At 48.4% G+C, this 14,890-nt stretch overlaps 1 protein-coding gene across 1 annotated transcript in view; it reads left to right on the forward strand.

Annotated features, from left to right (window-relative positions):
• The window catches only part of LOC146808456 (transient receptor potential cation channel subfamily M member 2-like), a 694,250-nt gene that overhangs the window by 373,315 nt on the left and 306,045 nt on the right, over positions 1-14,890 (forward strand). Inside the window, exon 10 of the mRNA XM_085623563.1 lies at positions 14,213-14,533. Coding sequence (XP_085479689.1) covers positions 14,213-14,533 — 321 coding nt within the window. The remainder of the gene's footprint in view (positions 1-14,212; positions 14,534-14,890) is intronic.

Genomic DNA, 14,890 nt, shown 5'->3' on the forward strand with positions numbered 1-14,890 from the left:
GAAGACGGCTGAAATGCCAGAAACCGGTCCTAGGAAGCTTGTTTCCGGTCCAGGGAAGTCATGGCTTGGCAGTTCGGGCTGGACTGTTCCCATGAGGCACAGGGTCAGACTGATTTGCATATGGCCATGTCTGAACTGGGGTGGCAGAGTGGGCTAAAGAACGGTGATGGATTAAACCCAGATCAGTTGACTGGGGGTGAGTGCTTGCAATGTTCAACACTCCGTCCATCATTTCCTTTGGTTTTTGCTTTGTTCGCCATAAGTTGGCAGGGTATGCTCAGACGCGAGTCCCTTGCTCACTTTGCCACTGTATTCAAGCAAGACTGGCTGAAGACGGCTGAAATGCCAGAAACCGGTCCTAGGAAGCTTGTTTCTGGTCCAGGGAAGTCATGGCTTGGCAATTAGGGCTGGACTGTTCCCATGAGGCACAGGGTCAGACTGATTTGCATATGGCCATGTCTGAACTGGGGTGGCAGAGTGGGCTAAAGAACGGTGATGGATTAAACCCAGATCAGTTGACTGGGGGTGAGTGCTTGCAATGTTCAACACTCTGTCCATCATTTCCTTTGGTTTTTGCTTTGTTCGCCATAAGTTGGCAGGGTATGCTCAGACGCGAGTCCCTTGCTCACTTTGCCACTGGATTCAAGCAAGCCTGGCTGAAGACGGCTGAAATGCCAGAAACCGGTCCTAGGAAGCTTGTTTCCGGTCCAGGGAAGTCATGGCTTGGCAATTCGGGCTGGACTGTTCCCATGAGGCACAGGGTCAGACTGATTTGCATATGGCCATGTCTGAACTGGGGTGGCAGAGTGGGCTAAAGAACGGTGATGGATTAAACCCAGATCAGTTGACTGGGGGTGAGTGCTTGCAATGTTCAACACTCCGTCCATCATTTCCTTTGGTTTTTGCTTTGTTCGCCATAAGTTGGCAGGGTATGCTCAGACGTGAGTCCCTTGCTCACTTTGCCACTGGATTCAAGCAAGCCTGGCTGAAGACGGCTGAAATGCCAGAAACCGGTCCTAGGAAGCTTGTTTCCGGTCCAGGGAAGTCATGGCTTGGCAGTTCGGGCTGGACTGTTCTCATGAGGCACAGGGTCAGACTGATTTGCTTATGGCCATGTCTGAACTGGGGTGGCAGAGTGGGCTAAAGAACGGTGATGGATTAAACCCAGATCAGTTGACTGGGGGTGAGTGCTTGCAATGTTCAACACTCCGTCCATCATTTCCTTTGGTTTTTGCTTTGTTCGCCATAAGTTGGCAGGGTATGTTCAGACGTGAGTCCCTTGCTCACTTTGCCACTGGATTCAAGCAAGCCTGGCTGAAGACGGCTGAAATGCCAGAAACCGGTCCTAGGAAGCTTGTTTCCGGTCCAGGGAAGTCATGGCTTGGCAGTTCGGGCTGGACTGTTCCCATGATGCACAGGGTCAGACTGATTTGCATATGGCCATGTCTGAACTGGGGTGGCAGAGTGGGCTAAAGAACGGTGATGGATTAAACCCAGATCAGTTGACTGGGGGTGAGTGCTTGCAATGTTCAACACTCTGTCCTTCATTTCCTTTGGTTTTTGCTTTGTTCGCCATAAGTTGGCAGGGTATGCTCAGACGCGAGTCCCTTGCTCACTTTGCCACTGGATTCAAGCAAGCCTGGCTGAAGACGGCTGAAATGCCAGAAACCGGTCCTAGGAAGCTTGTTTCCGGTCCAGGGAAGTCATGGCTTGGCAATTCGGGCTGGACTGTTCCCATGAGGCACAGGGTCAGACTGATTTGCATATGGCCATGTCTGAACTGGGGTGGCAGAGTGGGCTAAAGAACGGTGATGGATTAAACCCAGATCAGTTGACTGGGGGTGAGTGCTTGCAATGTTCAACACTCCGTCCATCATTTCCTTTGGTTTTTGCTTTGTTCGCCATAAGTTGGCAGGGTATGCTCAGACGTGAGTCCCTTGCTCACTTTGCCACTGGATTCAAGCAAGCCTGGCTGAAGACGGCTGAAATGCCAGAAACCGGTCCTAGGAAGCTTGTTTCCGGTCTAGGGAAGTCATGGCTTGGCAGTTAGGGCTGGACTGTTCTCATGAGGCACAGGGTCAGACTGATTTGCTTATGGCCATGTCTGAACTGGGGTGGCAGAGTGGGCTAAAGAACGGTGATGGATTAAACCCAGATCAGTTGACTGGGGGTGAGTGCTTGCAATGTTCAACACTCCGTCCATCATTTCCTTTGGTTTTTGCTTTGTTCGCCATAAGTTGGCAGGGTATGTTCAGACGTGAGTCCCTTGCTCACTTTGCCACTGGATTCAAGCAAGCCTGGCTAAAGACGGCTGAAATGCCAGAAAACGGTCCTAGGAAGCTTGTTTCCGGTCCAGGGAAGTCATGGCTTGGCAGTTCGGGCTGGACTGTTCCAATAAGGCACAGGGTCAGACTGATTTGCATATTGCCATGTCTGAACTGGGGTGGCAGAGTGGGCTAAAGAATGGTGATGGATTAAACCAAGATCAGTTGACTGGGGGTGAGTGCTTGCAATGTTCAACACTCTGTCCATCATTTCCTTTGGTTTTTGCTTTGTTCGCCATAAGTTGGCATGGTATGCTCAGACGCGAGTCCCTTGCTGACTTTGCCACTGGATTCAAGCAAGCCTGGCTGAAGACGGCTGAAATGCCAGAAACCGGTCCTGGGAAGCTTGTTTCCGGTCCAGGGAAGTCATGGCTTGGCAATTCGGGCTGGACTGTTCCCATGAGGCACAGGGTCAGACTGATTTGCATATGGCCATGTCTGAACTGGGGTGGCAGAGTGGGCTAAAGAACGGTGATGGATTAAACCCAGATCAGTTGACTGGGGGTGAGTGCTTGCAATGTTCAACACTCCGTCAATCATTTCCTTTGGTTTTTGCTTTGTTCGCCATAAGTTGGCAGGGTATGCTCAGACGTGAGTCCCTTGCTCACTTTGCCAATGGATTCAAGCAAGCCTGGCTGAAGACGGCTGAAATGCCAGAAACCGGTCCTAGGAAGCTTGTTTTCGGTCCAGGGAAGTCATGGCTTGGCAGTTCGGGCTGGACTGTTCTCATGAGGCACAGGGTCAGACTGATTTGCTTATGGCCATGTCTGAACTGGGGTGGCAGAGTGGGCTAAAGAACGGTGATGGATTAAACCCAGATCAGTTGACTGGGGGTGAGTGCTTGCAATGTTCAACACTCCGTCCATCATTTCCTTTGGTTTTTGCTTTGTTCGCCATACTTTGGCAGGGTATGTTCAGACGTGAGTCCCTTGCTCACTTTGCCACTGGATTCAAGCAAGCCTGGCTAAAGACGGCTGAAATGCCAGAAAACGGTCCTAGGAAGCTTGTTTCCGGTCCAGGGAAGTCATGGCTTGGCAGTTCGGGCTGGACTGTTCCCATGAGGCACAGGGTCAGACTGATTTGCATATTGCCATGTCTGAACTGGGGTGGCAGAGTGGGCTAAAGAATGGTGATGGATTAAACCCAGATCAGTTGACTGGGGGTGAGTGCTTGCAATGTTCAACACTCCGTCCATCATTTCGTTTGGTTTTTGCTTTGTTCGCCATAAGTTGGCAGGGTATGCTCAGACGTGAGTCCCTTGCTCACTTTGCCACTGGTTTCACGCAAGCCTGGCTGAAGACGGCTGAAATGCCAGAAACCGGTCCTAGGAAGCTTGTTTCCGGTCCAGGGAAGCCATGGCTTGGCAGTTCGGGCTGGACTGTTCCCATGAGGCACAGGGTCAGACTGATTTGCATATTGCCATGTCTGAACTGGGGTGGCAGAGTGGGCTAAAGAACGGTGATGGATTAAACCCAGATCAGTTGACTGGGGGTGAGTGCTTGCAATGTTCAACACTCCGTCCATCATTTCCTTTGGTTTTTGCTTTGTTCGCCATAAGTTGGCAGGGTATGCTCAGACGTGAGTCCCTTGCTCACTTTGCCGCTGGATTCAAGCAAGCCTGGCTGAAGACGGCTGAGATGCCAGAAACCGGTCCTAGGAAGCTTGTTTCCGGTCCAGGGAAGTCATGGCTTGGCAGTTCGGGCTGGACTGTTCCCATGAGGCACAGGGTCTGACTGATTTGCATATGGCCATGTCTGAACTGGGGTGGCAGAGTGGGCTAAAGAACGGTGATGGATTAAGCCCAGATCAGTTGACTGGGGGTGAGTGCTTGCAATGTTCAACACTCCGTCCATCATTTCCTTTGGTTTTTGCTTTGTTCGCCATAAGTTGGCAGGGTATGCTCAGACGTGAGTCCCTTGATCACTTTGCTACTGGATTCAAGCAAGCCTGGCTGAAGACGGCTGAAATGCCAGAAACCGGTCCTAGGAAGCTTGTTTCCGGTCCAGGGAAGTCATGGCTTGGCAGTTCGGGCTGGACTGTTCCCATGAGGCACAGGGTCAGACTGATTTGCATATGGCCATGTCTGAACTGGGGTGGCAGAGTGGGCTAAAGAACGGTGATGGATTAAACCCAGATCAGTTGACTGGGGGAGAGTGCTTGCAATGTTCAACACTCCGTCCATCATTTCCTTTGGTTTTTGCTTTGTTCGCCATAAGTTGGCAGGGTATGCTCAGACGTGAGTCCCTTGCTCACTTTGCCGCTGGATTCAAGCAAGCCTGGCTGAAGACGGCTGAAATGCCAGAAACTGGTCCTAGGAAGCTTGTTTCCGGTCCAGGGAAGTCATGGCTTGGCAGTTCGGGCTGGACTGTTCCCATGAGGCACAGGGTCTGACTGATTTGCATATGGCCATGTCTGAACTGGGGTGGCAGAGTGGGCTAAAGAACGGTGATGGATTAAGCCCAGATCAGTTGACTGGGGGTGAGTGCTTGCAATGTTCAACACTCCGTCCATCCTTTCCTTTGGTTTTTGCTTTGTTCGCCATAAGTTGGCAGGGTATGCTCAGACGGGAGTCCCTTGCTCACTTTGCCACTGGATTCAAGCAAGCCTGGCTGAAGACGGCTGAAATGCCAGAAACCGGTCCTAGGAAGCTTGTTTCCGGTCCAGGGAAGTCATGGCTTGGCAGTTTGGGCTGGACTGTTCCCATGAGGCACAGGGTCAGACTGATTTGCATATGGCCATGTCTGAACTGGGGTGGCAGAGTGGGCTAAAGAACGGTGATGGATTAAACCCAGATCAGTTGACTGGGGGTGAGTGCTTGCAATGTTCAACACTCTGTCCATCATTTCCTTTGGTTTTTGCTTTGTTCGCCATAAGTTGGCAGGGTATGCTCAGACGCGAGTCCCTTGCTCACTTTGCCACTGGATTCAAGCAAGCCTGGCTGAAGACGGCTGAAATGCCAGAAACCGGTCCTAGGAAGCTTGTTTCCGGTCCAGGGAAGTCATGGCTTGGCAGTTCGGGCTGGACTGTTCCCATGAGGCACAGGGTCTGACTGATTTGCATATGGCCATGTCTGAACTGGGGTGGCAGAGTGGGCTAAAGAACGGTGATGGATTAAGCCCAGATCAGTTGACTGGGGGTGAGTGCTTGCAATGTTCAACACTCCGTCCATCATTTCCTTTGGTTTTTGCTTTGTTCGCCATAAGTTGGCAGGGTATGCTCAGACGTGAGTCCCTTGCTCACTTTGCTACTGGATTCAAGCAAGCCTGGCTGAAGACGGCTGAAATGCCAGAAACCGGTCCTAGGAAGCTTGTTTCCGGTCCAGGGAAGTCATGGCTTGGCAGTTCGGGCTGGACTGTTCCCATGAGGCACAGGGTCAGACTGATTTGCATATGGCCATGTCTGAACTGGGGTGGCAGAGTGGGCTAAAGAACGGTGATGGATTAAACCCAGATCAGTTGACTGGGGGAGAGTGCTTGCAATGTTCAACACTCCGTCCATCATTTCCTTTGGTTTTTGCTTTGTTCGCCATAAGTTGGCAGGGTATGCTCAGACGTGAGTCCCTTGCTCACTTTGCCGCTGGATTCAAGCAAGCCTGGCTGAAGACGGCTGAAATGCCAGAAACCGGTCCTAGGAAGCTTGTTTCCGGTCCAGGGAAGTCATGGCTTGGCAGTTCGGGCTGGACTGTTCCCATGAGGCACAGGGTCTGACTGATTTGCATATGGCCATGTCTGAACTGGGGTGGCAGAGTGGGCTAAAGAACGGTGATGGATTAAGCCCAGATCAGTTGACTGGGGGTGAGTGCTTGCAATGTTCAACACTCCGTCCATCCTTTCCTTTGGTTTTTGCTTTGTTCGCCATAAGTTGGCAGGGTATGCTCAGACGTGAGTCCCTTGCTCATTTTGCCACTGGATTCAAGCAAGCCTGGCTGAAGACGGCTGAAATGCCAGAAACCGGTCCTAGGAAGCTTGTTTCCGGTCCAGGGAAGTCATGGCTTGGCAGTTTGGGCTGGACTGTTCCCATGAGGCACAGGGTCAGACTGATTTGCATATGGCCATGTCTGAACTGGGGTGGCAGAGTGGGCTAAAGAACGGTGATGGATTAAACCCAGATCAGTTGACTGGGGGTGAGTGCTTGCAATGTTCAACACTCTGTCCATCATTTCCTTTGGTTTTTGCTTTGTTCGCCATAAGTTGGCAGGGTATGCTCAGACGCGAGTCCCTTGCTCACTTTGCCACTGGATTCAAGCAAGCCTGGCTGAAGACGGCTGAAATGCCAGAAACCGGTCCTAGGAAGCTTGATTCCGGTCCAGGGAAGTCATGGCTTGGCAATTCGGGCTGGACTGTTCCCATGAGGCACAGGGTCAGACTGATTTGCATATGGCCATGTCTGAACTGGGGTGGCAGAGTGGGCTAAAGAACGGTGATGGATTAAACCCAGATCAGTTGACTGGGGGTGAGTGCTTGCAATGTTCAACACTCCGTCCATCATTTCCTTTGGTTTTTGCTTTGTTCGCCATAAGTTGGCAGGGTATGCTCAGACGTGAGTCACTTGCTCACTTTGCCACTGGATTCAAGCAAGCCTGGCTGAAGACGGCTGAAATGCCAGAAACCGGTCCTAGGAAGCTTGTTCCCGGTCCAGGGAAGTCATGGCTTGGCAGTTCGGGCTGGACTGTTCTCATGAGGCACAGGGTCAGACTGATTTGCTTATGGCCATGTCTGAACTGGGGTGGCAGAGTGGGCTAAAGAACGGTGATGGATTAAACCCAGATCAGTTGACTGGGGGTGAGTGCTTGCAATGTTCAACACTCCGGCCATCATTTCCTTTGGTTTTTGCTTTGTTCGCCATAAGTTGGCAGGGTATGTTCAGACGTGAGTCCCTTGCTCACTTTGCCACTGGATTCAAGCAAGCCTGGCTAAAGACGGCTGAAATGCCAGAAAACGGTCCTAGGAAGCTTGTTTCCGGTCCAGGGAAGTCATGGCTTGGCAGTTCGGGCTGGACTGTTCCCATGAGGCACAGGGTCAGACTGATTTGCATATTGCCATGTCTGAACTGGGGTGGCAGAGTGGGCTAAAGAATGGTGATGGATTAAACCCAGATCAGTTGACTGGGGGTGAGTGCTTGCAATGTTCAACACTCCGTCCATCATTTCGTTTGGTTTTGCTTTGTTCGCCATAAGTTGGCAGGGTATGCTCAGACGTGAGTCCCTTGCTCACTTTGCCACTGGATTCAAGCAAGCCTGGCTGAAGACGGCTGAAATGCCAGAAACCGGTCCTAGGAAGCTTGTTTCCGGTCCAGGGAAGCCATGGCTTGGCAGTTCGGGCTGGACTGTTCCCATGAGGCACAGGGTCAGACTGATTTGCATATTGCCATGTCTGAACTGGGGTGGCAGAGTGGGCTAAAGAACGGTGATGGATTAAACCCAGATCAGTTGACTGGGGGTGAGTGCTTGCAATGTTCAACACTCCGTCCATCATTTCCTTTGGTTTTTGCTTTGTTCGCCATAAGTTGGCAGGGTATGCTCAGACGTGAGTCCCTTGCTCACTTTGCCGCTGGATTCAAGCAAGCCTGGCTGAAGACGGCTGAAATGCCAGAAACCGGTCCTAGGAAGCTTGTTTCCGGTCCAGGGAAGTCATGGCTTGGCAGTTCGGGCTGGACTGTTCCCATGAGGCACAGGGTCTGACTGATTTGCATATGGCCATGTCTGAACTGGGGTGGCAGAGTGGGCTAAAGAACGGTGATGGATTAAGCCCAGATCAGTTGACTGGGGGTGAGTGCTTGCAATGTTCAACACTCCGTCCATCATTTCCTTTGGTTTTTGCTTTGTTCGCCATAAGTTGGCAGGGTATGCTCAGACGTGAGTCCCTTGCTCACTTTGCTACTGGATTCAAGCAAGCCTGGCTGAAGACGGCTGAAATGCCAGAAACCGGTCCTAGGAGGCTTGTTTCCGGTCCAGGGAAGTCATGGCTTGGCAGTTCGGGCTGGACTGTTCCCATGAGGCACAGGGTCAGACTGATTTGCATATGGCCATGTCTGAACTGGGGTGGCAGAGTGGGCTAAAGAACGGTGATGGATTAAACCCAGATCAGTTGACTGGGGGTGAGTGCTTGCAATGTTCAACACTCCGTCCATCATTTCCTTTGGTTTTTGCTTTTTAAATAAAGCAGTTTGTTACAAAATCCAGCCCATTTTTCCTAAGGGAAACGGGATGCGTTTAAGAAAGAAAAATGAAACTTTTCAGTTTAACCACTGCTTGCTCTCAAATATTTTTTCTCTACCATTCATAAAGGGGAAGCGGTCCCCAGGGGAACCCTTGCCATTTGCGACTGGCTTACCACCTACTGTAGTGATGATCGTTATCTACCTATGTACAACGCTAAGTTAGCATAACCGCGTTTAATGTTAGAAAGCCATCTTGCCGCTTTTGCTGCTTTTGCACACGACACTGTAGTCACATGTTATTAGAATTGAGAAATGCTTGCTCGACTTTGCTTCACATGAGAACTGTCTGTTGTTAACATCTTGAACAGTGCATAGCGACCTTGGTCTGTACACAGTGTAACAGAAACAGTCTGGATCGCTAGACGGTGCATGTTGTTGAGTTCAGGTTGATCGGCCCACTAGTTTAGCCATAACACGCACGCAGCTGCAAAAACCTGAAAGTCGGGTGCTTTTAATATTGCAGCGTTACATGTTTTCATTACATTCGGAAGAGGAGCGTTCCTAGGAGCAGAGCATAGCTGATCCTGTGATGTGAACTCTCTGAGCTGATCTATACGGTATGGGGTTCCCCATTCAAGCCTAGAGACCTTTTATTAGTCTAATCATACTATTAGTGTGTTAGAGAAAGGAAGGTGGCCTAGAGCCACTGTCATTTTAGTATGATTGCTCCTTTCATTTTCTATGGTATTGTAACTATGCTGATGGTTTTGATTTTAATCGTTTGTCTGCTAATGTTAGCCAAACTGCTGCATATTAGGACACGAGGTTTATAAAATAAACTCTTTAAACTTTTCCCGTGTCTCTGTTTATTCTGTTGTGGACTGGTACGAGAATAATTACGAAAAGGTGTTTCTGATTCCCACCATTCCTGAGAGATATACTAAGTCGCTTGTTCTGGGTTGTCTATACATTGGGACCGCCGAGCTAAACCTCGGATAACGAATGGGACACTGATGCTGGCCGGATAGGGGTTCTGGGTTCTGAGGTGAGTTTTTGGTACACCGCAATTCAATGAGGGCCTGGGTTCCTGCGCATAGTTCTGCGCATAAGCAGAATCCCTGCAACACTACCTGAAGTAGGTGGTAAACATCAATTGTATTGCAACTGCATTGCAGTCGCAAAACAATCTTACATCCAACTGTGACTCGCTATTAGGAAGGGACGCCCTTGGCACTCCCCTTCCTAATACTAACTCGCAAACCCTAGTTTGTGAGTCGGTAATAAGTTACTGACTCGCAAAATTGGGATGTTACATGGCAAAAGCTATTTTCGCGGTCGCAAATGGACCAAATCTCCATTTTCGACCGCTAAAATGGTAGGTCATGCATCCCCATGAGTGTAACTGGCCAGTAAACTCCACATTCTAGGTGATTCTTTCCTGGTTTGGGAAGCACATATTGTTAGTTTTGTCATTCTAATCCTACATGTGTTTGCTACGGACTGAATGACCTTCCCCAGTAAGAAGACTCTGTTAGGGGTGAAGGACTTATGAAATGCTCCAATAAATCTGTCTGGTCTTAGGGCTTTGAACAATTTCATTGACTTACAGGCTGCTAGTATTTCAGAGATTATTATAAGAGCTGATATCGCTTTTTGGTTTTTTTACAGAGTTTTATATAGCACGAACTTGACCGAATGCAATCAGGTATCAGAGCACTTTACATAGCACCAGTTACGTTACATGAGGACATACATTCATTTTTTGTTAGGCACAGGGAGATTAAGTGATTTGCCCAGAATCACAGGATGTTTAGCGTCATTACCGAGACTCGAACCCAGTTCCCCAGGTCCGAGGTCGAGCGCCCTAGCCGTTAGGCCAACTCCTCTCACTTCCCTTGCTCCTCAGATATTCACGGGTATTATAGTTTTCTAGATATTCGTATTGCTTGAAAAGGGATTCTTGAGATTGTGTGTTGATAATGTTGGAGTATATCGGCCTTATGTCTGTCTCCATACATTGTTGATCTCTCAGAATGTGTATGCAGTGTATTTTTTCATTGCTAGTGCATACACAAATAATGATTGTAAGAACTGTCAGCCTTAGGGTGGTCTTCCCCCCACGTTTTTGCCTTCCTCCTCCATTTTTCTGACCTTTTTTTTGCTAGAATTAGGACCCTGCACATTTTACCACTGCTAACCAGTGCTAAAGTGCATGTACTCTCTCCTCTAAACATGGTAATATTGATTAATACCCAATCGGCATATTTAATGTACTTATAAGTCCCTAGTAAAGTTGTACTATAAGTGCCTAGGGCCTGTAAATTAAGTGCTACTGGTGGGCCTGCAGCACTGATACTAATTGTGCTGCCCACTTAAGTAGCATGATAAACATGTCTCAGGCCTCAGAGCATCTGTGTGCAGTCTAAACTGTCATTTCGACCTGGCAAAATAAACATTATGGCAGGCAGGGTGCAATGTATTTAAAATGCAGGATATGTACTTTTGAGTTTTACCTGCCCTGGTGGTAAAAAACTCTTACATTTGTTTTTCACTACTGCAAGCCTATATCTCACATAGGATAACATTGGGATTACCTTATTGCATTTGATAAGTGTAATTTCCAAATGGGAAGCTATGACTGGTTCAAGTTTTGTGTATCTGGAATCCTAATTTAAAATTCTAATTTATGATGAAGCCAGATTTTAAATTACACTTCTGACAATGCCACTATTAGAAAGTTCACATTTTCTTGCCTTAGCCATTTGTTGCCTGCAGCCTTTCTCTGGTCACATAGCTGGGTGTGGTTAGCAGTTGGGATTTATATATTCCTCCTAGTCAGCCACACACAATGGGAGCTTAGGTGTGACCGAATGGGCCATCACTGGCAGGATGGGAGGAAAGAACTGGGTCCAGCCTCACTTATACCTGAATAGGCTGTGTCCTGTCTCCACACAAAGGGCGGCATACCCCTGTAGTTAGTCTGGATCTAGAGCATGGAAGGCAGGACAACTGTGCACTTCAAAGGCATGCCTCTAGAAGCTTCTCCTCACTCACATGCACAACTGTGTATGAAAGTAGGACCTCAGACACTACCACTTCAGGACACTTCTTGACCTGTGGATGCTCTGCCAGGAAGAAGAACTGCTGTGCTGCTGAAGGACTGCCACTCTTCTGGATTGTACTCTTCTGGGGTCCGGCTTTGCTGTGCTGACCTACTGCTTGCTGCCCTCTTGCCTGTGGGAGAAGAACTGAACCTGCATCTCTTGAACCCATAAACCATAGGGACTCCCAGAGCTGGTTGGCTGACCTCTTGATCTGAAGCCTCAGGGACATAACAGGCTTCCAACAACCTTGTAGCTGCACCTGGACTCTGCCATATGTATATTTACTCTGCCAAGTGGTGCCAGCCCAGTTCAGACCCTTGGAAATGGGCCAAATGCGCTAGCCAGTGGAACCAACACATCAGTTCAGCTGAGCGGCACATCCCTGATCAGAACCGGCACATCTCCTCAGCTGAGATGTGCATCCCCGAGCAGAACCAATGCATCGCCACACAGCGTGGATTGGACCCATAGCAAAGACCCGCGTCGACCCTGCGGTCCTCAGAACTGACGCATTGCCCCAATGGCACAGTGCATCCACAGCCTAGGTCCTCCATCTCTTGTCGACAGCAGCCTCGACGAAGATGCCGGACTCCGCATCGCAGCCTTTCAACTCCTCAGAACCAATGCATTACAAGCTGTGCATCCCTGATGCTAGGCTTTGCATTGCAAGCTCCTTTGACTGTATCCTCAACAACGATGCAACAGGACCTTGCACCACAGCCTCACTGCATTCTGGAACTAACGCATCGCTTCAGCTGTGTGGCGCATCTTCGCTGCGGATCCACGCAATGCTCCACAACCAGGATTTAAGGTGCAGCGGGGCTAAATGGGTCCCTATAGCCGACCCGTGCTCCATCACGGTTGGCCTGAATTTGTGACTCCCCAGTTGGGGCTTTGTGCTTTTTGGTGCTATTTTTACTGAAAACCCTAAAATTCAATATCTCTGGTTCTACAAATTGGATTTTTATCATTGCGGTCTTGTTTTATTTATTAAAAAACAATATATTTTTCTAAAACTGTTATGCACTCCTTTTGCGGTGTGTTTTCACTGTTTTTCTGTTTGAAGTTTTGCACAATTACTTTAAATATTGCCTCTGAGTTAAGCATGGCTGTTCTGTGCCAAGCTACCAAGGGTGTGAACACACGTTAATTTGGGGTTTGCTTGTGCCTTACCCTAACTAGAATTAGGTTTGCTGCTTGACCAGGGCTTATACCCCAGTCAACCAACAACCCAATTACTTACAATGTTCATGTTCTCCACTTGGTATCCACTCTGTGGTTCAGCACTTGAACTGGTTTTTCACAACTCTTTACTAGCAGCATGGAGAGTGGGCCTTTGAGTGATGTCAAATGCTGGAGCACTATTCTGGACAACCTATGTTTATGGGCTTTCTCTGCTTGCTACATTTCAGTCTGTAATGTGACTTGAGTCAGTTCTCTGTTTTTTTTTGTTGCTAGTTCTCCGAGGGCTATCCTCTTTCCCCTCACCACTACCCAGATGACCTCCCTGGATATTTTCGGACTAGCATTGAATATCAAATAATCTTGTATCTTTTCTCAGCCATATTCACTGCATCTCTCAGTACATTACCTTGAATCACACAGGATGTAGATCAAGCTGTATAGTGTGAGGCACCCATGTTAGTCTCAACCACTGCCTTCAGGAGATGGCAGGATAGATGCATTCTGGGTATTCTAGAATATCTTCTGTGTACATGGGAATAGTGCAAGCAGCCTGGCTCCATTCAGTGCATCCAGACTTTCTCATACTTCTTGTGACAGACTTGTGTGGCTGACCCATGGATAGACCTGACCTGTCTAGTGTGTTATCTACCACCTGGCTGAAGTCTCCTTTTGGAGATATTGTGCCTTTTGCGAACCTCTCAGTCTGCGTGGTGATTCCTGCATGCTTTTACTAGGGCTTGTTTCAGCATATATATTGTTGCTTTTGTAAGTATTTCTTCCTTTACCCTTCCTTTGAGTAGGTTGTATCAAACCTGCCTATCTGTTACTATTTCCAAAATGGCAACTCCTAGAACTTTCTTGAATATGACTGGAGCACCGCTGGTTTTAGTCGGTTCGCAAGTGGCGTGAACCTGTAGTGGGTATTTCCTGTTTAAAAGTCCGCCAGTATCCCTCTGTTTAAAATGTGCCTCCTGTAGCCTATTCAATTCAGCCTGCTCTTATTGCAGAAGTGACACCACCCTTGCCCTCTTCGCTTGGGCATTAAGGCCTCTGACAGTAAATTACATTACCTTAAATGTGAATGTACTGAGAATTTTTTCTTGTTACTCCAAGCATTAGGTCTGCCTATGTCGAATGGTGATCTCTCGCACTGGTAAAAGTATTCCTCCATCTTCCCTACTTTTGCTAATTCCACCCTTCCCTCGAGGAGCCATAAACATTTCTCAGGAATTGACTCTTCTAATCACCAAAGCAAATAAATGGTAGGCGTTATAGGTCGGTTTACTATTTATCTGTAAGATTAAGAGTACTCCTGGATTCCACACATAGGCAGGACTATGCAAATGTTTGACTTCAGTGAAGACTATGATTACAGGTAAATAGTGTTTCCTTCTGAAACACTTCATGTTGAGTGACACATTCATCCTTTTGTTGTTACAGGCCAAGGATTTGCATTCAGTGATGACTCTTGCTCTGGTCGAGAATAAAGCCAAATTTGTGCAGCTTTTCCTTGAACGTGGTGTCAGCCTGCGGGAATATGTGACCCCGGAGGTCTTGACCACCCTGTACAACAATATTGAGACTTCCAGCATCATCTACAACAAGTTGCATAAGTACCTAAGGGAGGAGGAGCTCCCCCCCAATCTGAAGGACGCCCCATTCCACGTGACCAACATTCTGAAGAAGCTGCTGGGGGGATTCAGCAAATCACCGTCTTCATTCACCAAGACCGCTCAGACCTACACGGAAACCATGGTCAAGGTAGGGACTACTTCCGCCATCATCATATTGGTTATATTCCAGATCTTTTATGGACATTTCATTTGAAATGAACATCAGTGGACATTTTAGATTGAACAATGTTCTGTTGCTTGATGGACTGATGTTCAGCAGGAGTTGAACATCCACTGTGACCACTTTTCATTTACTGACATACTGAGGGAGGGTGATGAGCCCATCCATACAATCATTGGGTTAGTTTTCAATTACTGACATACTGAGGGAGGGTGATGCACCCATCCATACAATCGTTGGGTTAGTTTTCATTTACTGACATACTGAGGGAGGGTGATGCGCCCATCCATACAATCGTTGGGTTAGTAATCATTTACTGACATA

This window comes from Triturus cristatus, chromosome 8 (assembly GCF_964204655.1).
Source record: "Triturus cristatus chromosome 8, aTriCri1.1, whole genome shotgun sequence".
NCBI classification, from domain to species: Eukaryota; Metazoa; Chordata; class Amphibia; order Caudata; family Salamandridae; genus Triturus; species Triturus cristatus.